A 25,051-nucleotide genomic window follows, 5' to 3' on the forward strand; every position below is an offset into this window, starting at 1 on the left:
ATTCCCATTTTATAGTTTTCAATTGAGTGCTGTTAACACTATTAAGACTTTTTTATTATTATTAAGTTTCCTTCTAGAAAAGGAACTGCCTGTTCCTAAAGTTAAATTCATACTTCACTGAAGTGAATGAGGTTGAAGAGTGGATAGAATCTGCACATCATATACATGAACAGAGATGCATTCAAACCTTTTCTGCTCCCTTTTTTTGGAGGGAAGATGGGAGGGGTTGAACATTTTGCTACAAGGTTGGGTTAAACAGCAACAGCACATCTTTACATTTTGATAGTTGTATTTTGTCAATGGGGAAAAAAACGAGATCCAGGAATTTTCTTCTTTAGTTTGCCTGCCTCTCTCCCTTATCACTATAGCTTTTCATGTAAAAGAGCTAAATATGATTTTTTCCCCAAATTAAATGTGGTAAAAGTCAACAAATTGCATTGTTTTATTTCTGAAATGAAAGCTGCAGTAAAAGTGCTTTATTGGATAGATATCAGCCATTTTCTGCACTGCAGTAGAAAAAGTCCCATACATTAGAATTTTAAAGACCAAATTAACACTTTAAATATCTCATCAACAGCTAAACATTCAAAAACAATTTCAGATATGCCTGATAATCCATGTGTGGGATGGTTTCAAGTGGCCCTAGGAACCGCCCCCCCCCCCCCCCAATCAGCATGGGTCATTCACTTTCCATTGCCATGTGCTATTGCAATAGAAAACAGTTGTTTTTAAAACTATTGTGTTTTCTTTATAGAAAACATCTCAGGTGTCTTAATATACAAAATAAAATGTTTAAAAAAAATCATGGTACTTTAGAAACAAACAAACAATCTGAAGTTTGTTGAAAACCAAATATAAACTTGAGTAATAAGTGACCTCCAAATTAGTGCTTATTTCTTTACTCCCAAAAGAGAGATTTATGCCTTTTTCAGATACCCAGCCAATATTTTTACAGCCAGATTTGCACCCTTCATTTAAGTATCTATTTTTGAAGATCAGTAAATTCTAGCTGCAGTATCACAACAAGACCTGAAGTCATTTCCTGTTATACTGAGATTTCTTAAGGGAGACATCTTAGATCAAATGGAAGTAGAGATTGACCACTTTCCTGCTTTATGCCTCATTAATTCTTAACAGGTCTGCTGACTACTAGAAATAGACAACTCTCTCAATATTTTCATAGCACAGCCTCAGGATATTTATGTTGAGTTTAGTTGTGAAATACTGAGAGATCAATATTGCAAGCTAATAAAAGGAGTTCAATGTAATTTTATGGCATATACTAGGTAAGCTCACTTAGTTCCCTGCCCCATCCCCAATATGTAGCTTGACTTTAGGAAACAGATGCACTGAGAAAATCCAGCTAATTGGTTCTTAAAGATTAAAGATAATAATTGGAAACTACTACCGACAATCTATTTCATATCAAAGTCAGTCAGCCAGCTACTTTGCCCAATTTTAGACAATGTCCTCCGTTAGACATCATCAAAAGGAATGTCTTGAAATCATATGGAAGCAGATTTAAAATCTTGACTTGTGAAATTTATGAAGCACTAAAAACTCTCATTATGAAGATATTTTCAAAAGTTTAATTCAACACCTAGAATTTTTACAGAAAAGTTTTGAAAAACAGATTTCTTAGCTTGAAATATTACAAATATCATCATAGTCCGCATGCAATTTCACAGACTGAGATTTAAAGACGTCATCAGAGCAGCACAATTAACATCTCTCCCCAAACAAACAATAGTGAGCTGTCAATCAAGGTTGTGATTTCTCCAAAATTTAAAAAAGTATTTTACCTAGGAAAAAAATATTCCAGATTCAAGAAACTAAACACTAAAATGATTCAACAGACTCTCAGGGGCAGCAAAACTGACATCAGGCTCTAATCACACCTCTGTTCTTTATTATATAAACCTGATTTACCTCATTTAGGTCTCTGTGCAACAAGACCATTTTTAGATTAGAGAATTTGGTATGGGGAGGTACAGAAAAGAAATTTTTGACTAATTATCAATAAAAATCTGACACTGATGTTTCTTAAGCTATGGAACATTGTCCCAAGGGATGGAAATATAAATAAATAAATAAAAAATGAAAGTTCAACTGAGCTCCTAAAAACGAATGGGTCAAGAATTAGAGAAAAAGGCATAAGGAACAACCCCATATTGGTAGGGGGTTAGACAAAGATGATATTTTCCAGCTCTAATTTCTGTGCTTCTTTGAAAAAATTTTTACTATTGTATTCAGTTAAAATGTAGGTACTTACCTCTTTGGATAATCGTGTGAATACATCTCCTCCCCTGAGAAAATCCAATATTAAATATAGCTTTCCTTCGGTCTGAAAGGCTGATTTTAAAACATCACAAAACTTAATGGACAGTTTTATATGACAATGGTGAAATTAGACAATACTCAGGCACTCTATAATACTTTTTTATGACTTATTTTAGTGTAATAGAGCACAGTTACTTCTGAACTAAGGTAATTCAATTAGGCATGACAGTTTCATATGAACTACTGAAATTTGTGAACTAATCTGAATAATTAACACCACATGAATGCTGCACCAAGATGTACTATATTCATTTATTTGAGAAATGTAATTTAGTTTTATTAATTTTGTTAATACTTTGTGCAGGGAAGTTTGAAAAAGGTAACCATTACTAATATACTGCAAAGTCTTCGTGACAAGAGATCTCACTACAGCACTGCCGCTCTACTACATCTTTGCTAAGCACGGGGGGACCCCCAATATTTGTACAATAATTATGTTTTTAATTATTGATATGGGAATTAATGAGGTTCTACTATAATAAAATTTGCCCACAAGTTGTTTAAGACCTAACATAACAATTTGAAAAATTAAGAGATTAGGAATTCAAACAAGTCACCCATGCACCACCACACCCACTGGTGTGCCAGTCTCAGTTTTTATATTGGATGAATGTTATTGTACCTAAATTATTGCAAAGTATTGGTTTTAAAAATGGAAAAGAAAAAAATCTGTGGGACATTTTGCAAAATTTGTAGAAAGTCTTTGGGGATCTTAATACTAGTACATGCATTCAAAAATTATTAAAGTATTATATGGCTGTGATGGGGTGTTGTATTCCTCATACTGGCTCTGAGAAGGTTGAATTAGGCCAGGCAGACCCAACCAACCAATTAATCACCAAGTCATGAAGAGGAGGCTGTGGTTCCTGGAGTAAGAGGGGCCTGCAAGGTGAGAAAGGATGACTGATAGGGACACCGCCAGAGGAGGGCAGAGCTAATCCCCAAGACTGCCATGAGGAGGAGCCACTAGCAGTAAGTGGACCCCGTGGCAATGCCATAAGATTGAAAAATAAACAAGGGATCAGATTCTGTGTGACTTGCTCATATATACGTGCAGTGAATGGGAGAAGCACAAGAAGCCTCTTACTCCAACCCCTTACACTGCCCATTAAAAGTCAAGTAATTACATTTTAAACTTAGTGATACATTTTAACGTACTCTTTAGCCTCTTGGGAAAAGCACTATCCTGATCTGAACTACATTGGAACAGATAAGCACGTACATATGAGAAATATTTCCCTAAGAGGTTTGCAATTCACCTCAAGATGTGTTCAAATCTTACAGAAGAAAACTCAGAGACAAAAGGCCTAAATGACAAGCCTCTACACCATGCATAGGCTGTCAATACAGAATGGACTGGGCAGATACTTTGACACAGAATGAGATGTAGACCATAATAGTGAAAACTGAAATATGCTCGGTAATTATAAAAGGAATGTTTACATAAGTGAGGTATATTCAAACCTATCAAGGCAGGAATACTGGTTTTGTTAAATTCTGCAGAGGTTAATGCTTCAGAAAGGCTGGATTGATGTTTATCTGTTAATGTCACTTTTTTCCAGCAAATGTGTTTTCCTTATTGTCCTTAGTTACATATTGGAAGGTAGAAATTCTAGTCATCTATGCCTAGCTTTCACATTATCTGTATCTGTTTACAATAACTGTTAACAAAAGTAAGGCAGAATAAGATTACATTTGACGTGCTTAATGAAAGCTAGGTTTTAGAGCAAATGCACTCCAACTATTAAGAAAGAGATGACTAATGCCCTTAACAGCTAATCCTGCCAAAAATATATAGGCAACAGAACAAAAATACCAACCATAGTGCAGTTTGACGATAAATGGATGATTTACTTCTACTAATATATCTCTCTCCATCTTCGTACGAACTCTATCCCGTACTGAAAAAAAGCAGAATAGTAATAAAGAATTCTCTATTTCAGTAAGGTGAAGGTAGGATGGGAAGGAGTAAATAGTAAATTCTAAATTTCCAGAAAAATATAAAATAATCTTTATTTACCCTTTAAATCATTTATTTTTATTTTGAGAGATTACACTATCCCCTCCTACCTCTATATATTTTAGTCTTTCTAAATTCCGCAACAAATACAGCTATATTTTGTGATCTAGCAAGTTTCTTTTCAAAAATTGTAAAAAAAAACTGGGGAAGGTTGGATAGGGTGTGTTGTTTTTTGTTTTTTGTTTTTTTAAGGCGGTGGGGGAAGAGGGCTTCAGCTAACTTCAACTTCTGGATTCTGCTCCTGTGAATATGTATTGTCTATTAAGATCATATTTTGAATTTTCTACCAGTAACACTTCATGCCCAAATGTAACCCATAGTGGAGTAGAGTCCAGTGAAGTGTCTTCTAAAGACAGAAATACCTTATAATTTGGCTTACTTTGCTTTCCACAATAAAGAAGGGTTGACTCAAAACTTGACAAATGAACAGTTTTGACCAAATGAGAACCATGGAAAATACAGGAAAAATACAGGAAAACTATTGCTCTAATTCTCTTGCTGTAATAAAAAAATGCTAAATGGACTTACAGAAGGTTAATATGAAAAAAAAATTGAAGTAATCTGGACAGGTTTGAAATAATTCTTAAGGCATGGCCTCAGAAAGGTTAATAAAAAACTGATGTCAAAGAAAGGATTATGACTTCACTGAAGGAACAGCTTGTTTAAGACAGAAGGCTATTTAATACAAAAATATTTACAATACTGGCTTCAACACAGGAAACAACAAAAGTATTTTCCAAGACCATTATAAAGAAAGCACACTTACCTTTTAGAGAAGCTTTTTTCAATACTTTCATTGCATAAAGCTGCCCAGCATCAGGACCAATTATTTTCCTCACAAGAAATACCTGACCCAAAAAATATTTAATATTTCAAATTATTGCAAAAATTGTTATATATAACATTGATCTAGTTTGAACAATAAGTTATTACATCATGGTTTTAGTATGAGGAAAAGAACAGACTATGCACCAAATCATAGCCTCCATAGGAAAAAACTAAGATGATGGGGGGGGAGAAAAGAAAAATCAGCAGGTTTTCACAGTACACCATCTTTTTGAGAAAGCAATTATTAAATCCAATAAGGGACAATGGGATCTTCTTTTGGTTGGGTGTAGGAAGGACCACTAGATACTAGGACACGCCTGTGCATGCAGAGCAACAAAAGTAATTGCACCCTCACCTCCCCAAGTAACCGGATTGCAGGTGGTAGAAACCCCCAAGGTTCCTGAAGTAGATATAGACCTGTGCTCTCGGCACTTGTCAGTTTTTCTACAGAGATCAGCTTAAATTAATGCTTACAGAATGAATATTAACTTACATGCCATGTACCTGCATATTTTACACTAGTGTATTAGGAAAGGGCAGCATGTGAAACAGGTGTCCCTAGCTCTGTCTCCTTCCCTACAAATGCTATATAACCTCAAATAAATAGGGCTTCACATAAAGGTCTCTGAATCTGGAGTGTGAGAAGAAGGGAGTGGGAAAATACACCATTTAAGATCAAGGCTTTGCCACCACCTTGGAGGGTGGGTGTGGGGGAGAGGGGAGTGGGACAAGTACAGAAGTTTTACTACCATTTTGCCCCTCAGTGTGCTTAGATTTGGAGAGTATGATCTTGCAGAGTAACAAATGTGATTAGAAAAATCACGTGCTATGGATTATGTGCATTTCCATTATCCAAACATCTAATGACTACGAGCTCTTCTAGCATAACTACTGAATTACCATTTCTAATACATTTCAATGAGCAAACATTTACTATATTATCATAACATTAAAGTCCAAACATAGGTTTAAGAGTATGCTAACAAAAATCTGAGACTCAAAAGTCTTTTCATTCTTATATTCTGTCCAGATTTTCAACACTAGAAACAAAAAAATTTATCACTCTCTTTATGGTTTTAACTAGAAGTGGTTAAATAAACGTATAATTAATCTAGTAAATAAAATCTTTTCCATTCCAAGATTCAAGATCCTTCTTCACCCCTTTCTATTGATTGAACTTCTTCCAACCCTGATATTCTATGATTCTATTCTAGGGTTTTTGGTTTTTTTAACTCCAGAACAGAAGTGGTACATGGACTTTAAACCAGATTTGAAGAAAAAAATGGTTTGCAAAGGAATTAAATTGTTAATCCTAAAATGTGGCTAGCTACTTTAATTTTTAATTTATGCATTTCCAATTTTGTAGTGTTCATTTACTGCCCCAGACATCTGATATTTCATTTTCCGCAAGGAATGGGACAGGATAAAAGTAGGTTTCATAGTAAAAGAAAACGCCAAATCCAATTTATCATTAGAAATGTACCACCAAACATTCAGTTAAGATGTTTTTACTTAATATTCTTTCTTTCAAATCACTTCAGATAAATACAGTACAATAAAAAGCATAAAAACAAAATAAAACACATTTCATGGGTTGAAAAAAAGATGTGAAGTTTCTCTCGCTATATATCTACAAATGCCTAATGAGAGGTTTGGTATTCTTTCCTCCGGTTATAGCTGTTTACCAGTAAATACAAGTGTTCGCCTCTGAACAGCACAAGGAATTTTTTAAAAAATTCGTATGAAATGACTGCATTTTAGAGCAGGAAAAAAAATTTCCTAAAGACTTCCACACTAGCCCTTGCTGTTGTTGGAAGTCAGAGAACACTACTGCAGTATTTTGATAATTTTTTGCTATTAGACTAATGTAGGCAATACACCTACACAATTGCCAACAAAATCATAGTGGTTAAAATTAAAAAAGACCCCATGCTTAAATAAAAAAAGAAAGAAAAAAAAACCCAAATAGAGGGGAAGTGCAACATAGCGGTCTTCCTCCCACTTCAGTCTTAGAAAAGTATCTGCAAATAACGAATGAAATCTCCAGAAGCTGGAGATTCATCTGGCTAGACATTGAAAACTGTTTACTTATCAGAATGCCCAGAGGCTGCAAAAAAAAAAAAAAAAAAAAAAAAAAAAAAATCAAATCCCTTGCTCTAATCAGCTACATACATCCAACCACTGCCTTACTTTGCCCCTCCACCCACTAAACCCTATAAGCCTCCAAGTTGACCTAGCTGCAGAGTCCAACAGTCTCTGTTAACCGCTCTGGATGCTCCATTCAAGTTTTCTTCAGAAAGCCAACAATGTATATGCATTTTGATTCCTATCCATATTATTGTGGTGCTTTAATAGCTTAACTGTTCATCCAAAGCTTTCATGTATCTAAGTAGTGATGAGCAAATGCACATCAAATAATCTATTCATTATGTAAATGGAAGATTGCAAAGATTCAGGAGAACTAGAGTCTTTTGATTTCACAAAGCCATCTGAGAAATAGGTCCTCCCCGTCTCACTTCCCCCTCAATCACCCACTTCATTTTCCATTCTTCTCCCTACCATGGGTCTACTGGCAAAGAACCCCCACCTGAAAGGTGGCATAGAATGCTTGGAAGGAGTACATGCAGTATGTGCTGCAGCAGCACAGATTAGGCCTGTCTCCCCCTGCTGCTTCTTCCAGCTCCCTACCTCCTTACAGCCACTGCCAGAAAGGGCTGGTCTACACTGGGGGGGGGAGGTCTATGTAAGATACACAACTTCAGCGACGGGAATAGCGTCGCTGAAGTCGACGTATCTTATTTCGACTTACCTCGGGTCCTCACAGAACGGGATCGACAGCCGCGGCTCCCCCGTCGACTCCGCTACCACCGCTCACCCTGGCGGAGTTCCGGAGTCGACGGGAGTGCGTTTGGGGATCGATATATCGCGTCTAGATGAATGCGATATATCGATCCGCGATAGATCGATTACTACCCGCTGATTCGGCGGGTAGTCTGGACGTACCCAAAGAGTGAAGGAGACAGTTTTGGAAGACATGAGGTCACATACAGGTGACGGCTGATAGACAGAATGACGACACCACAAAGAGGGGGAAGAAATAAAAGAAGGGAAATAGAAGGAAAGAAAATGGAGATGGCGAGGATGAAGAGAGTGGGGGAGAGAAAACAATGAACCACAGAACAAAAGAGAGACCTAATCAGAAGAAAACTGAGAGGATAGAGGAAAATATTGATATGTAAGTACACCTCTACCTCGATATAACGCTGTCCTCGGGAGCCAAAAAATCTTACCGCATTATAGGTGAAACCGCATTATATCGAACCGGCTTTGATCCACCGAAGTGCGCAGCCCAGCCCCCCCGGAACACTGCTTTACCGCGTTCTATCCAAATTCGTGTTATATCAGGTCGCATTATAACGGGGTAGAGGTGTAGTACTGAACATTAGGGAATATTAATATGAGTGAAACAATAAAACCTAAAGACCACTGAAGGAAAGAAAGACATCACAATATGGACAGGGAGAGAGAAAGAAAAGTTATATGTTACTTTATTTTATAGAAAGACTGCTTTATTCAATCCTTTAATCTATGATTTCATGGTGGTTTGGCTGTTTCCAATAATACAAGATTTAGAAGTTCGCACAGATTTTGGCTGCAGAGGCTAACAACACTTCCCTGTAATTTTAACCCAGAAATTGACAGATGTAGAGTAAGAGCTTCTCACACCCAATCCATGCCTCTTACAGCTTCACTTCCCACCCTACAACAGGTCCCATCGCTGAATTAACTGTTCATTCACCCACTGAAACTTCATCCTTAAATCAACACTGGGCACATCCTTATCATGTGTGCATCAGAGTCCAAAATATGATTAAAAACTGCCAGGAATTTGAGGATAGAGAGACTTCATATCATAGGCATAACACTGAACTAACAACTCAACCAAATTAATGACTGTATGGTTATTTGCCCGTGAAACTAGTCCATTTTAATTTTCCCAAGTCAAATGAGATATACTCTAAATAGTTTTCTGCATTGCCAAGTTTCTCATGCAGTGCTTATAACTAACACATGAGAACATCTGAAAAAAGTTTTAATTCTTAGTTTTACATTTTTAATGCGAGTGCAACAGAAGTAAGTTTAACTTCAAAAATATTATTTTAAAAGCAGTTCTATATCTTTATATTTATTTTTCAATTAAATCAGGTACAAAGTTTTAAGGTCTTGAAGCTCTATTTGGATAAGAATTCAAATCTGCCTTTTGAAAAAGTGACCTCACCCAGCCATCACTGAAGGAGAACAACTAGAGCCTGGGGTTTTTCACAAAATGAAAAACTCACCCCAAAGCAGTGGCCCCTGAGTCTCCTGTCCCACAAGGTTGGGCCCAGCTCCCTGTTCCAGCCATTGCAACCTGGCACAGGGGACTGGAGCACCACTGAAGTTTGGCCCATCCGTGCCCCGCCACCGCCCCCCCATTATGACTCCCAGACAGGGCCTCCAGGGGCAGGACCCCACTGTGCCCTCCCCTACCCAGCTTCCCACATACCCCTGAAGGCAGAACCAGACCCCCAGGTGAAGGGAATATGGATACAACCAAATAACAAAAAACTCGCCAAAATAAAAAGAATTTCCCAGAACTCCAAATATAACCTTGGTGGTTAAAGCAACAATCAGTACTGAATCCTGTCAGATGCCTCATCACTCTGTAAGCCCATGGACAGTGATCAGAAAAGCCTTGTATCAATTTCTGAGGGCCAATATATCCATATTCCTTTCTTACACAGGCCCGGCAGCAGTTGTATATGTATTTGTCACCTTAGGACTTGATTACTTCAACTTAATGCGCATAAAGTTGCTCAAAGGCTTAGGAAGGCACTTGGTAGCAGCTATTTACCGAGAGCTAAAGAAGTAGACGTCTGTCAGAGTAACTTGGGTGGCTTCAATAGTCCCTCACTGATGAGCACTGCAAGACATCCAGGCATGGAGGTGTGTAGGAGGTCTAAGAGCTCGTGCAACTTCCCCTGAACAACTTCCACCAGAATCTCAAAAGGTACCTGTCATTCTGCATAGCAAATCCTAGAACATTTTGAAGTCATCTGGCTGTAAGGTAGATATTTCAGGTACCACCCCTCATCAAAAGGTGGCAACAAGACAGGTGCTGGGTTGGAACAGTCCTCCACCTGTAAGTCCTCATCAGAGCCCGGATCATCCCACACAGTCAACAAAACTGCAGCATGAGCTGACAGTGGAGCTGATGGTGGGGAAGAGGATCTAGTGGTATGTCTACACTACCCGCCAGATTGGCGGGCAGCGATCGATCCAGCGGGGGTTGATTTATCATGTCTAGTCTAGATGCGATAATTCGATCTCCAAGTGCTCTCCCGTCGACTCCTGTACTCCACCGCCGCGAGAGGCGCAGGTGGAGTCGACGGGGGAGCGCAGTAGTCAACTCACCACGGTAAGTCGATCCAAGTGCGTCGACTTCAGCTATGTTATTCACGTAGCTGAAGTTGCGTAACTTAGATCGATTTCCACCCCCCAGTGTAGACCAGGGCTAACTCTGGACTGGATTGGGGTGCAGAAGCTGGTCTTCTGGCTTGTAATTTCCATAGTGCTCAGTAAGGCCACAGGTTCTAGTAATTATAGGGAGGAGGAGGCCATGAGGTGGCAACCAAGGGATAGTATCAATGGGATAATTAAAAAAAGTCCTAGACTCCCACTCAGATGTAAGGGTTTCAATACCTAGAACACAGAGAATGTACTGGAGACTCCTCATTGCTATTATCTGAGCCTGAGGAAGAGAAGCAGTACTCCTCTTGGGGGGTTGGAGCTTGAGTAGCTGGGAGCACACACAGGCTGTGCTCTGTACTAAGCTTGGGGTGTCCGACCATACCTTCAGTACCAAAGAGGCAATAAAGTAAGGCTATGATTTTGTCACAGAGGTCACAAACTCACGGATTTCGTGACTTTCAAAGACCTCCGTGACTTCAGCCCCTAGGGGTACCCCTGCCACCCTCAGACTATGCGGGCAACAGGAGGAGCCCCGCCACCTATGGCCCCGGGGGAGTCCCACAGCTCTGAGCCACCGTGGATGGGCAGCGTGGAGCTCTGAGAGCTGGCCCCACAGCTGCCCAGCGGTTTCCCATTTTGTCATGGATATTTTTAGTAAAAGTCAGGGACAGGTCTTTATTGCCTGTGACCTGTCTTTGTCATGGATCTTTTTAGTAAAAGTCACAATCTTCACCTTAGCCACAAGATCCCTTGATATCACACATGTTTCAGTACCAAGTTCATTAGTGCTGCAGCTAGGCAAATGTAAGATGCTGGTACCAGTAACAGAGATACCAGTAACAGGGGGTTCAGTGCAAGGGGTTGGTACCTGGTAATTTCTGACTCCGTGAAGAAACTGGTCCTGGTGTTCTGTGACTGATGCCTGAGTGGGCACCACAGGGTCTCTTCTTGGGCCTTGAACTACTCTTCTCAAATGTAATTCACGGGTATTTCTAGTTTCTTAAGGTAGGACCCAGTGATGGAGGTCTAAACCTCTTCCCCTTACAGATTCAGGCCTCCTTCCTCCCCCTAACCTCTGAGGTTTTAGCAGCTGTAGAGGATGATTCTTTACAAGTGCCTGTCTCAGATATGTAAGCCTAAGAGCCAGTGGGAGCACTTTGAGGAGGAATAGTCAAGATTTTCACCTCCAGCCACTTCAGGATCTGAAGAGGAGCACAATGACCTATCCAGGCGAAACAATTCTAAGCAAGACTCTTTCGACTTTTGAGTTCTTGGAGAATGATTTACAAATGGCACTTCTGTCTTGTATGTACCCCTCACCACGTCACAATAAGCATCTCATACATCCATCAGAAAGAGTAATCTTTAAAGCCTGGAGATGTGCGTTGTCATAATGACGGGATCCCAGTACCAGGAAGTCTCACAGGCAAAGAAAAGGGCTGTTTCTTATAGTAAGAAAGGAAACAAGTAAAAAAAAATAGCTCAACGAATCCTCTCTATTTACAATGCAATGGATAGATCAAAGTGAGGGAGAAACTCACTGCTGGTTCCAACTCATATCCACAGTAGGGACAAGGAACTAAGAGTCAGCCCACCCTTCACGCTCTCAGATGGAAGGCACAAGGACACTCAGGCGGCAGGCGCAGCCCAAAACACTGCTGGCCAAATGAATCCGAACTCAAGTGCATGGGGTGCAGATGCTCAGATATTGCAATGTGGACAAATTCACATTTTTGGTCAAGGAGTGTTTGCAACAAAAATCTTTTCAGCAGTGAAATGTTTCATGGTATTGTTCTAACAGAGTCAATTTAGAACTTTGGCCACACTCCTGGTTTAAATATTGCGTATAGTAAAAAGTTAAGACCACACAACATCCAACCAGATGAAAGCTCATGTATACTGATGTAATACCTAACAAGCAAGTTAAGGACATATCCCGGCAAAGGACTAAAGTCAACATGTCAACCCCCCATAGCATCCCCATTTAAGGCTGAAACATGTTTCTCTGGTCCATGCTGTATTCTATTAATAGTTCTTTCTAAACTCTAATCAAAACCCGCTTTTTCAACCTACTGTTTAATGTCTTTACCTTCCTCTAAGCCCCACAGACAGGTGGGTATCACATACATTGAATAAAAAACATTTAAAAGGTGGGCGAGACGGACTTAAGAGAAAAAAGTTGGCTAAACAACAATTCAGGGGGTATATATGGCAGGTCAAACATATATAACGGGTGTTTTTACAATCATACAACGGGTATAATTAGGAGTTATGGAATAAAAGAAGGGATCATTTATGCTGAACTTCATAGGAAGCTTCTTGACAGATCTATTAGGCTGTGAAATAGTCTCCCAAGGAAAGTCTCAATGCACAGGTCAATTAAAGCTAGACTGGATAAAGAACTAGTAAGTGCACAACAGGGAATAATCCTACATTAGCAGGGAGATTGAGTAGATAAAAGACCTTTCCCATCTCTCACTTGTGAGAAAATATGTACTCCACATTTAGAGACAGTAACTGTGGAAGAGGATAAAGGAAACTTACCATAAATATCAAGAGATACTATATACCCTTCCACAAGAGTTTTATCCTCCTCATGTGACATGGCTAAGTAAATGAACCCCACTGTACATCTCTTCTGCAAGAAACTGACAAGTGATCTCAGCATGGATAACAGGAAGAATGGAGGGAAAACACTGGTCTTAGTTAGACTTAGTTATAGCAACAAAAATGTCTAAAGGACATGCAAGTTCAGGTTAATAGGGGGCTATGGGCACAAAGTTTAAGTTTTCTAATACTGTCACCTCCACACAAGAACTTGCAAGACAGGGAATAACTTCCTCAAAAACAAGCCAATTTTCACAGGTGCGTGTTTGTGACTTATTAGGCCTCTAAAAACTATGTCAGCCTTCTCTAACTCAGTCTCAAACTGCTGAGGGTAACCTGTTTCATCAAGATTAAGAATGTTTTTGTATTATTCTGCACCCAACCCTGCAGTCCTGTTACTTATAGGAAAATTACCCTCGAGTTTAATGGGAGTTTTGTCTGCATGAGGACTGCAGGATAAACAATACGGTGATCAAAGGGAGAAATTCATGTCCTGCTTCATAGGCAGAGTTGTAATGTACAAAGGCCTCAAGAATCCATTAGTATCCAGTGACACTGTAAATTCTACAGGAAAAAAAAAGATGTACTTTTGACAGCAGTCAGGAGGATTCAGAAGCTATAAAACCATCTTTAATGGAGAAGTTCATTAATGTTAACAAGTAGGACTAAGTAGCTGTCTATTAGAAGTAGAGGATTGGAATAAAAAGGAAGTTTGTATCTTACCTTTCCAAATGATCCCTGACCAAGAACCTTAAGTAATTCAAACTGTGCGGGATCTGCTTTCTCACACCCTTCTTTCACATGGTGGGTAATAGGAATTTCTTTCACATTTCCTTCATCCTGTTAAAAAAAAAAAAAAAAAAAAAATGAGGCGGGGGGAAAGGGGAGAGGGAGGAACTCAACACAACACTGAAAAGTATTGAAATAGTTCTCTCTTACAATATGTATATACAACTACCTCGTATATACAACTACCTCAATAATTACCTATAAAATGCAGGAAAGGGCACTAATGTTATATTTATTATTTAAAAAGTACTTTTCCTTACTGTTTATATATATTCTCCTTTAGAAATCCTGAACCTGAAGTCTGTTTCTTCACCAAATTCCCTTCCACTAAGACAATATTCTTTATGGAAGGGTTGTAAGTAGATGATGGATTGTAACCATTACAAGTTTCCCAAAATGAAAGGAATTACAGCATCACAATAGAGATTCTATAGCTAAGGCTGAGGTGGCACTTCCATTCTAAATCCCAGGCTTCAGTTCCTTTTAGCTTTCTCAAAAATCACCATCTGGGCTGAAATTTGCGCTTGGCCTTGGCCAAAATATTGTTAATTAAAATTTACTGGGGATTCCTTCATCTTTTTGAGTTAACCGAGAATAAAAGCAAGAGTCCCGAACAAACAACAAATGAGGTTATTGACCTGAACAACAGAAGAATGTGCGTCATTTGGTGACAGTCAACTGGATCTGAATAGTCTAACTAAGCTTAAGAATTCTTCATCCAATGGAAAAGCCACCCCTGTGATATGTAAAACAGTTCACAGAAAGATCAGTCTTTGCTGTGATCAGTTCACTCTTTTCAAAGTTGAGTACAAATCTGATGTAGGGTAGGAGATTCACCAGGTCTTCAACTACTCTAGTTGCTTCTTGCAGGGATGGCACCTTCGCTCATAAGCAGTGCAGATGATAGTATGAAAATCTGTGGTGCAGCACAAAAGCAGCTACTATTAAGAAAACCCTGGGAGCCAAGGTGAAACCAAATGAGATGATGTATTGCTGATGTATTTAACCCAAGGTGAATGAGAGAAACTTCTGGTGAGCCACACAGTTAGAATATCAAATAAGCATCCTTCAAATGAAGTTAAGTGCTTGGGTCTACCACAATAATAGAAAAGGTCATTTGAGCCTTGAAATATTTGAAGGTGGAAGAGATCAGATCTGATGAGAAAAATGCTGACATTTCTTGAGCACTGCAAGCAGAAGTGAATAGGCTCCAGAGAATCTTGCCTGAACTGGCATTGAGCTCACTGCTTTCAAGTCCTGGAAGCGCCCAATTGCTACCCACTTCCTCCATATTAGTTCCTTCCCATGCTCAGAAGCTATGTCTTGAGGGAAGATAGCTAAAACTCAATACATACATTATGATATTGCACGTCAGATACAGGGGTGACGGGAAGAGGAAAGCCAACCCTGTCCTTTATGGGAGGATTGGCTTTCTGGCATCAAAATTTTTCCATGGCCAGTTTGAGGAATGGGAGAGCTACTGCCTAATATCATGCATCAAAGCGTCCAAGGTCAGATCTAAAGAGTCTCTTGAGGCAAGAACAGATATGGGAACTCTTACAGGGCTTCCTGTAAATAGACAATCTTTCTCCTTAAGGTCTTGATTTAAGGTATCCCCCCAAAAGCCTCTCCTTTGTCAAAAGCGACAATAAGATGTTGTTTTGTTTGGAAACCTGATAGCCATATTCAAAGCTAGAGGGTCCTTCTACTCAAATTAACAGGCAGGAGTAAGGAAAAAAGTGTATGTTTCTGGGGGAAGTATCAAAGTCAAAACCCAAGGTTAGGAGTTAACTCATGAAGCTTTATGCCCAGACAAATAGGTTAATTTTTTCCTTTGGTGAAACTTTGGTTAACAACTGTAAAGTTAACTCTCTCTTGTGAGAGAATCATTTCTCCTTTAACTATATTAAATGCCCAGAGACTTTATTAACACAGAAATAAGGTCTCCTACTGGTTTCTCATGCCCTTCCAGAACGAGAAGAGTGGCTAAACTTAAACTTCTGAAAGGTAGAAAATACAAAGTTAAGGTACACGCCGGCCCTGGAATGTAGCTTAACTCTGCTTCTTCTGGAGTTGGCAACAACCACTGGAAATGGTTCAGTAAGGATGCTGCAAAGGTTAAACAAAGAAAGTGGTAGATTGTCCATCTCTTGATGTCTTGAAACCAAGACTGGATGCCTTCATTTTCCTCCCTTCACCATTCCCTCCCTAAAGGTCTGCATGGTTTCATACTCGGAATAACTGATACATATTTCGTTTTATTAGATGCCTCATAACTGATCTGAAAGATCTCTTCCCAATGTAAGTCACCAATCTACTGCAATTGTCTAGGCACATGAATCTTGCCAGCTTATAGAGAATAAGAACAGAAGAGAAAGAGGGATGAAAAGAAGAAAAAAATAAATCAAAAGATTTTTTTAAAAGAATCATCACCACCCCCTCTCAGTTGTAGGACAGCACCTATCTCCCCTTTTGTGGAAGGGCTGGGAGTGGTCACTGCTACTGAAGCTTATGAACTGCTGAGGTGGCATCTTCATAATTCTGGCAAACAGCTTGAAAATTTGAGTGCAAGAACAAGTCAAAGCAGAGGGATTATAGGAGTAAATAGAGTGATTTGCATACACAGTAAGATTAGTAAGAGGTAAACTGTACATCTATAAGTACTTGCATTCGGCTAAAAACCCTAGAGTACAAAGATCCATGCACTGTACAACTGAGAATTTTGCAAGCTAGCTACCCAGAACCAAAGTGTGCAGGTGAATGGGGACAGTCCAGTTATGCAACAGGAAACATACCGTTTCTGCAAAATATGCTGTTTCACCAAAACTGAAATGTTTAGCAGAGATGTTTCCACAAAATTTTAGTTGGAAAGGTTTCTGAGTCCGAGAGAGAAAAAACACAGTTTAGCTCAGGGGTTCTCAAACTGGGGGTTGGGACCCCACAGGGGATTGTGAGGTTATTATATGGGGGGGGTGACGAGCTGTCAGCCTCCACCCCAAACCCCACTTTGCATTCAGCATTTATAATGGTGTTAAAAATATTTTTTAAATGTGTTTTTAAATTTATAAGAGAGGGGGTCGCACTCAGAGATTTGCAATGTCAAAGGGGTCACCAGTACAAAAGTTTGAGAACCACTGCTTTAGATGAATTGTTTGGGTACAGGCCTAGGATATGAAAGACCCTGGTTTCAAGTCCCTGCTCTGCTCGACTTGCAGTGACTTTGGATGAAAATTTTTCTCCCGAAGCAGACAGAGCAGAGATTTGAACATAGGTCTCCCATATCCCAAACCAGAACCCTAAGCATCAGGTCACAGAGCAACACTGACATACCTTCCGCCTGTCTTCTGACAAATCTGTTTTTCTCAAAAATCTTTGAAAAGTCTGTTTTCATTCCAAAGCAGAATGAGAACAAATTTTTAAATCTCAAAAACTACCACAAAACAGAACTGTTGTGCTCCAGTCAGCTACACCGATTAGCATTTCAGCATAGCAAATATTAATCCACAAAGTCTGAGGGCACTGTAATAGGAGAAACTTTCAGATAAGAATTGAGCATTTGTTTTTCTCTCTTTTCCATTTCTTTCCACCTGTTAAGCCAGGGCTGGACAAACTACAGCCCGCAGGCCAGATCCGGCCCGCCAGCTATTTTAATTCAGCCCTCGAGCTCCCGCCGGGGAGCGGGGTCTGGGTCTTGCCCCACTCCGACGCACCAGCCAGTGAGTAGGATCAGGGGCTGCACCACACGGCTCCCGGACGCAGCAGCATGCCCCCCCCACCCCGGACCCTACGAATAGGGGCAGCTGGGGCTTCCGTTTTGCACGCTGCTCCCGCCCAAAGCTCTGCCCCTACAGCTCCCATTGGCCAGGAACTGCAGCCAATGAGAGCTGCAGGGGCGGTGCCTGCAGAGAGGCAATGTGCAGCGCCGCCTGGCCGTGCCTCCGTGTAGGAGTCAGAGAAGGGACATGCCGCTGCTTCTGGGGGCTGCTTGAGGTAAGCGCCGCCCAGAGCCTGCACTCCTGAGCCTCTCCCTGCGCCCAAGCTCCCTCCCAGCCTCCGAACCCCTCAATCCCAGCCCAGAGCACCCTCCTACACCCCAAACTCCTCATCCCCAGGCCCACCACAGAGTCCTCACCCCCTCCCCCGCACCCCACTACACAGCCCGAAGCCCCCTCCCGCACCCTGAACTCCTCATTTCTGGCCCCACCCCAGAGCCTGCACCCCCAATCAGAGCTCTCACCCCCTCCCGCACCCCAACCCCGATTTTGTGAGCATCATAGCCCACCATTCAATTTCTATTCCCAGATGTGGCCCTTGGGCCAAAAGGTTTGCCCACCCCTGAGGTAAGCTAAGGAAGCACAGCACAACTTATTACATTTCCCTAGCCTCCACTTCCATACCACCCCTCAGTGTATTCTGGTGGGAGCAGCTGGAAAGCTACTTCATTTTAAAGAAGTCTGGTTCTCTCTATCAGCACAAGGAAACAGCAGGTGAACCACACTGGTGCAAAAATCCCTAATGTAGACAATACATCCAAGCCTCAGTCCATCCAATACAAGAACCAAAAACGCCTTTCCAATTGGTTTTCATTCTACGCATATCAGGAATTTAAGGCTATGTCTACATTAGAAAGCTAACAGCAGCACAGCTGTACCGATGCAGCTGTGTCGCTGTAAGATCACTCATGTAGCCATTCTATGCCGACAGGAGACAGCTCTCCCATCTACATAATTAAACCACCCCCAATGAGCGGTGGTAGCTATGTCAGTAGGAAAGCGCCTCCCACCATAACACTGTCCACACCAGCACTTCTGTCAGTGTAACTTACGTTGCTCAGAAGGGTATTTTTTTTTTCCACACCCCTGAGCAACATAAGTTATACCAACAAAAGTGCTAGTGCAGACATAGTGTAAGTTTTACTTTAAACAAAAGGCAGGAAAGAAATACTAGCAGCATTCAAGTTGTCTGGTGACAACAAGAATTTTCTTAGTTAGACATTTAACTGCCTAATGAAATCTTAAATAGCTGTTGATGCTTCACATTAAGACAGAGAAACATTTTACTTAGAAGCCTTTCTATTTCAACATCATGGTCTTCATTTTTGTTCCTTAATACTTAGAACATTTGCATGAAAACAAATTTCTTAAGAGTTCATCTGCTCTTATGTTTATCACCCACCTTGAATCATTATCCTCTGACATCACAATTGGTTGCTGTGGAAACTGACAGTTATTAAATGGGAAGTCAGGAGAAAAATTTGTTTATCATGCTAATGTCAATTCAAATAAAGAATAAGTCCATATAAAGCACCCTTTATAAAGGTAAAACATTTATTTTAAGAAGCAGCTAATTTATTTTATATTTAGTATACTATTTAGTTAACTACTATTAGAGAGTTGCAACTTGGCACCTTTGCTTGAGCATGCAGAGACCTCTGCAACACCCGCATCAAAGAATGAATAGGTAAAAAAAAAAAAAAAAAAATGCTCAGTTTTACCTTTTGGTGCATAAAAAAATTAACGAATTCCAATGCTGCTTTTAAAATTTTCAATTAGGTGAAGCAACTACCAAAATGTGGTACATCTGCAGTGGGTATTTGCTCTGGGCATGTCTACACAGTCAGTGCACAGCAAGCCAAGGTGTAAAACTACTACACACTAGTTGCCATGAAGATGCTCCTATCAGGCACTAGAAATTCTGTAGTGCACTTTTACTTTTGGGAGTAGCTTCAGCGAGTTAGTTTGCGGCAAGACAGTGTGCTACAGATTCACACTCTGACTTGTCCCCACTAACTTGCCCTTTGCAAATACATTTCACCACAAGTATAATTCCACATAATCTGACCTTGATCATAAGCTTTAAATTTTAATATTTTTCCCCAAAGGGTCACTCTCAGATTACAATTTTTCCCCAACAAATCTATTATTAAAACTGAAAATTTCTAAATGCTAATTTATTTTTCACCATTCCTCTTTATTCATTCAGGTTGAATACAGAAAATATATTAACACGTTTCTATTTTATTTCTAGTCTAGTCTCCCTCGATTACAAATCTGCTTAAGTGCTTTTGTGCTTTGCTGCCTGGGCAACAACATCCATTTCAGTGCTTAGCATGTGCCAAGCCTCACTGACTCGCTTGCTTGCATAACAGGTAGTTAGTTTCAACTGCTTAAAGTGGAGGTAATCCAGCACCTACAGTGATACCATTATCAGTTCTGGCTTGTTGCCCAATAATTTAGTTACAGCGTGAGGGGTGTTGGCTCCAAGCACCTCACAATCAGATCAAGCAAGCTCTGAGAGATTCCTTTAGTTCAGGTAAAGCAAAGGGCTTTGATGCAACCCACTGCTCATCTCCGTTTACCATGTGGAACAGATTTCTACCAAATTGGAGGCTGTTTACTCCATTGTGCTGAAAGATGTACATACATAAAATAAGCGTTGTTGCCCCAGGCTTACAATCTACACCACTTGAAGACTCAGATATTTTGGTAGTAATGTAGTAGCACACAGACTGGCTATTATTACTTATAAGGTCTATTTGACACCTCTTCTCCAGCTGCCCATCCAGAAGCTATGGATATCATATTTGCTGAGAAACTACTTTTCCCATTATAAATTTAGGCTTTTTACTGTGGAAAATTACTTAGTTTCAGGTTGATTCCACACAGAAAGTACCAATATTCAACATGTTTTGGGGATGTAATTTGACAAAACGTTGGACAGGATCCGTCTTTTGTACAATATTTCTAAAAAGGCCATCTTCACAGAAAGGTCAAAATGACTATACCTTTGTTTTCAATAGGCAAGTTACACAACTTAGTATTTATCTTATGGGACTGAAAGACACTTCAGAAGATGTACAGCCAAACTACCAAAACAACTGCAGTGAAAAGGGTGACTGAAGTTTTCAAAGTCAAAATAGTAATACATTAAGCTCTATCACCCAACACAAAATCTGCCATAACTGACCAAACAATGTCAGAAAGAATCTGGTCCAATAAAAGGTATTGCGGCACCCACTTTGTGTCTCAAACAATCCACACAAGTTCAGTATCCCTGTTCTAGCACCTGATGCTTCAGAGGGCATTGAAAACCACTTCATAAAAACATCTAATCTCTTGTTTAATGTAGGATAGAGCAAGACAAAGTTCTTTCCTAATCCCCGCCAGTGAGTAACTCATGCCCTGAAGCTTGACAAGTTTTCTTCCTTTCAAATCAAACTAAATTGATTCAACAACATGGGCTAGATCAATCAAAATATTTAAATTAAGTGGGTCTAGGAAGATTCACAGAATATTTAAGAATTCCTAATTAGCAGCCCAGGATCCAAACAGCCCAATAAAAAGAAACAGGCCACAATTTTTTAAAGTGACAGACTGTCAATTTTTGGGTACCCAACTTGAGACTCCTTTAAGGAGCCCATTTTACAGATAGAGCTGAGAGTCTTCCTCAGAACCTTGAGAAGCAATGCAGTGTAGAGAAATAATTGAAAATGAGCTCTGTTCCCCATAAGAAAAACATCTATCAAACTTCAGATGCTTGCTTTGAAATAAAACATCAGATATGTTGCTTTCAGGCTTGTGGCCAAAAGATTCACTCCAGGTATCTTAAAGAATTGCATCTATAAATATCAACAGCAAAGTCAAGCTCAGTACAGGACTCTTCTACCTTTTCCTTCAACCCCAAAGAATTGAAAAGGGAGCATTATACCTTGACCTAAATGGAGATTTTATGAGCCAGTCGTCTTGGCAAGGTTATATGTTACTTATGAGGATAAGGATGATCAGTCACCATCACCAGATATTAAGTGAACAACTTTGTGGAATGCAGGCAGCACAAGATATAACATCATAAAATGGAAATGGTTGTTGCCCAGTTTAAATCTGATACACATCCCAGGCATACTTCTGATCAATATTTGGGAGCAAGATGTATACTTTCACGCCTTGATCAGGAGAATGCCTGGAAGAAGTTATGCTGAAACTGAGGGCCATAATCCAATCTACTAAACTGGAGAAGGGATAACATTTTCCAGAAAAAAATGAACGTTAAGCATCTCAGGAAGATGTTTCGTCACCTTTCAAAAGTCAAGAATGGGGTGCAGGCCTGCTTTTTTCTTTGGAATAAGAAAACCAGAATTAATCTCTTTGCTCTATTATGTATCTACTGTAAAATCAACAGTTGAGATCATCCCACAGAAATGAAAGATTAGGAAAGGGGCTGGGTTTTGACCTGGCCTCCAACTGGAAGGCAGCCTCATTCAGTCATCTCCAATTGTTTATACTGCTTGCTTTGTGGCTCAAACCACGGTGCACAATTCCTACAGCGGGTAAATTTTTTAAAAGGACTTCCCCCCGGCTCTATGCAAGCAATAAGCATCCAATACTATATTCATCAAAATGTACTTACATTGTAAGAATATGGTTCTCCTTCTTCCATGGGCTCATCCACCATTTTAAGACCATTCAGCTGGGAGGGAAAAAAGATTAAACATCAGCAGCAATGTTAGAGAGACAGGAGTAAATTAGAATAGCATTACAACACAATTCCAACAGAAATACATTCATTGCCAATCTGATTAATATTATAAAGCAAGCAAAAATGAAAGTTGGGTTTCCTGTTGGATTGACAACTGCAATTTTGAACCAGGTCAGACTACAAAGAGACACCGGCTTATTCATTTAACAAACTGCTTTGTAAATTTTGGTACGTTTGCTTGTTGACTGGGGATTAATTTAAAATAGAAGCTGTGCATAACACTTATGTCAGACGTTGCATACAGTGCCTTCCCCACTCTTGCTTGGAAAGGTCTGCCACACAGTTTAAGAAACTGTAGCTTGCCAATGAGCTAATTTAGCATTTAAGGAGGAAAGATTATGAACAGGTCTTAGATTTATCAAGAAGTTAAAATCAAGTATAAAATCTGTGTGTACTGGAATACTTTGAAAAATAATTTGAGATTCCATAACTATATTTCCTTAAAGTAATTTTGAAAATTGTTATATTTGCCATTATTCACATTATCTAGATAATTCTAGCTTGGCAAATAGAGTAATTCTCAAACTTGGTGAGGTACTACCATGTCTAGTGGATGAATTGAGGTCCACAGGATTTTTAAAAATTGGGAACAAAGAATTATATAGATGCCACAGAGAAGGAAACTAGTCTGGGAACAGATCATTTTAAACAGCTGGTATTTAAAAGGAAAAGGAAAAATAGGAGTAATATTGTGTAGATTTAATAGAAACAATTGGTAAGAAAATGAAACTAGTTTAAATAAAACACTACCCCAGCCGTAACAGATAATCTTCCTTTTTCAGCTTCTCAACCAACTAAAAGTACAGTAAGCCAACATACGAAACATTTAATTTATAAAATTAGTAATATAGATGTCCTGTAGTTAAACTTTTCCCTCTTATTAACAAACACTAAATTTGGCCTAACAGTTGAAACTTAAGAAACACAAAAATAAAAGAATATGCCCTGCTTTAACATGCAATGTATTAATTTAAAAACTGGAAAAACCTGGTGAAAAGGGTGAGGCCAATTATTCATTTTGATATAGTAATTACCATGCAATTCAAAAAACTAGTAATTATCACAACATCTCCACCCTCATGTGGCACACACATCACTCAGGAAAATGTTAAATAATATAAATATTATGAGAAACATGTTAGTAAACCTCATTTTTTTGTTTCTGGACATGAAAATTCAAGCAATACATTAGATTACACAGCTAAATACAAGCCAGATTTTAAATTGTATCTAAAATATCAAGAGAAAGAATAGAATGTTTACCAATACATCTCTTCCTTCACTGTTGCATGTGATTTTTAGGAGAAGTTTAATTCTTGAATTAGTGAAATCTGATGCAAACTAAATCTGAAATCTGGTTAGCAAGATGCAACCCAGAAAAAAAGCAGTAGTATTTTTATTTTTTTTAATGTACTCAAAATGTACTCAGTGCAAAAGTTGAGGTTTTGGCTAACTTCAGTCTCTTCCTAGTTTTTTTTATTTTATATATCTTTTTATCAGAGTTAGATGATTTTTTCCACATTAAACAACTCTCTCTTAATTTGACTGCTGGTTAATCAGATGCTAGTCAGTTCTGCCCCCTCTTCCTAACAACATGCACACACTCCACTCCCTCAAGACTGCAGATCCCTATGCTACTACCTGAAGTTTCTGGATACTTCCAGAACACTTTTAAAAACAGCTTGCTTCTGAACTGTATACAAAAAGTCTTATAAGTGAGAAACCTTAGAGGGGAAAGTCAACATGCTACCACATGCTACCTGGAGCTGTGCGCGTGCATGTGCATATACACATACACATTGTACAACTTCTCTCTTGTGCACTCTGCCACTTGATTTACCAGACTTATCAGTCTTTTATTATTATTATTATTATTTTACTTTTAAGTAAATTTAGTGTTCATGCAAACTGCCATAATGACAACTCTGGAGAGCGAGCACTGTTTATCCACAACAGAAGTACAATTCAGTATAAGCAGAAGCTTCTCCATGCCACCCTGTTCTGGAGGCGCTGTTGAAGGTATCAGGTGTTACTATCAATCTCGACTGGAACGTAAAAGGCTTTGTATCCCATATACAATACCGGAACCAAACAACTACTAGTTTTAGAGGTTTTAAATAATACAAATGTACATATTACTTTCTCCATTAAAGACTTTTATTAGACAACATTTTTGTATGCAAGTCATCATTACAATCAATGGGTTAGTGATCTTGTTATTGATCTGTGGACCTTCTATAAGGCACTCTGATATCAACAGTAAGGTGTGGCCAAAACTTCAAACCTGGTTACCTAAAATTAAGCTCCCAGATCCATATTTAGGCACCTACATTTTAGTGGCCAGATTTACAGGCATGCCAAACACTTGTAGACCCCCATAAGAGCTCAACTTTAGGCAAGCAGGCATGAAAACTTTGGTCA

At 39.4% G+C, this 25,051-nt stretch overlaps 1 protein-coding gene across 1 annotated transcript in view; it reads right to left on the minus strand.

Moving 5' to 3' along the window:
• The window catches only part of RPS6KA6 (ribosomal protein S6 kinase A6), an 81,831-nt gene that overhangs the window by 44,864 nt on the left and 11,916 nt on the right, over window positions 1-25,051 (minus strand). The window contains exons 2-6 of the mRNA XM_054039593.1: window positions 22,502-22,561; window positions 14,030-14,146; window positions 5,127-5,208; window positions 4,161-4,241; window positions 2,273-2,352 (exon numbers count right to left, since the gene is read on the minus strand). Coding sequence (XP_053895568.1) covers window positions 2,273-2,352; window positions 4,161-4,241; window positions 5,127-5,208; window positions 14,030-14,146; window positions 22,502-22,561 — 420 coding nt within the window. The remainder of the gene's footprint in view (window positions 1-2,272; window positions 2,353-4,160; window positions 4,242-5,126; window positions 5,209-14,029; window positions 14,147-22,501; window positions 22,562-25,051) is intronic.

Source organism: Malaclemys terrapin, chromosome 9, assembly GCF_027887155.1.
Source record: "Malaclemys terrapin pileata isolate rMalTer1 chromosome 9, rMalTer1.hap1, whole genome shotgun sequence".
Classification (NCBI taxonomy): Eukaryota; Metazoa; Chordata; order Testudines; family Emydidae; genus Malaclemys; species Malaclemys terrapin.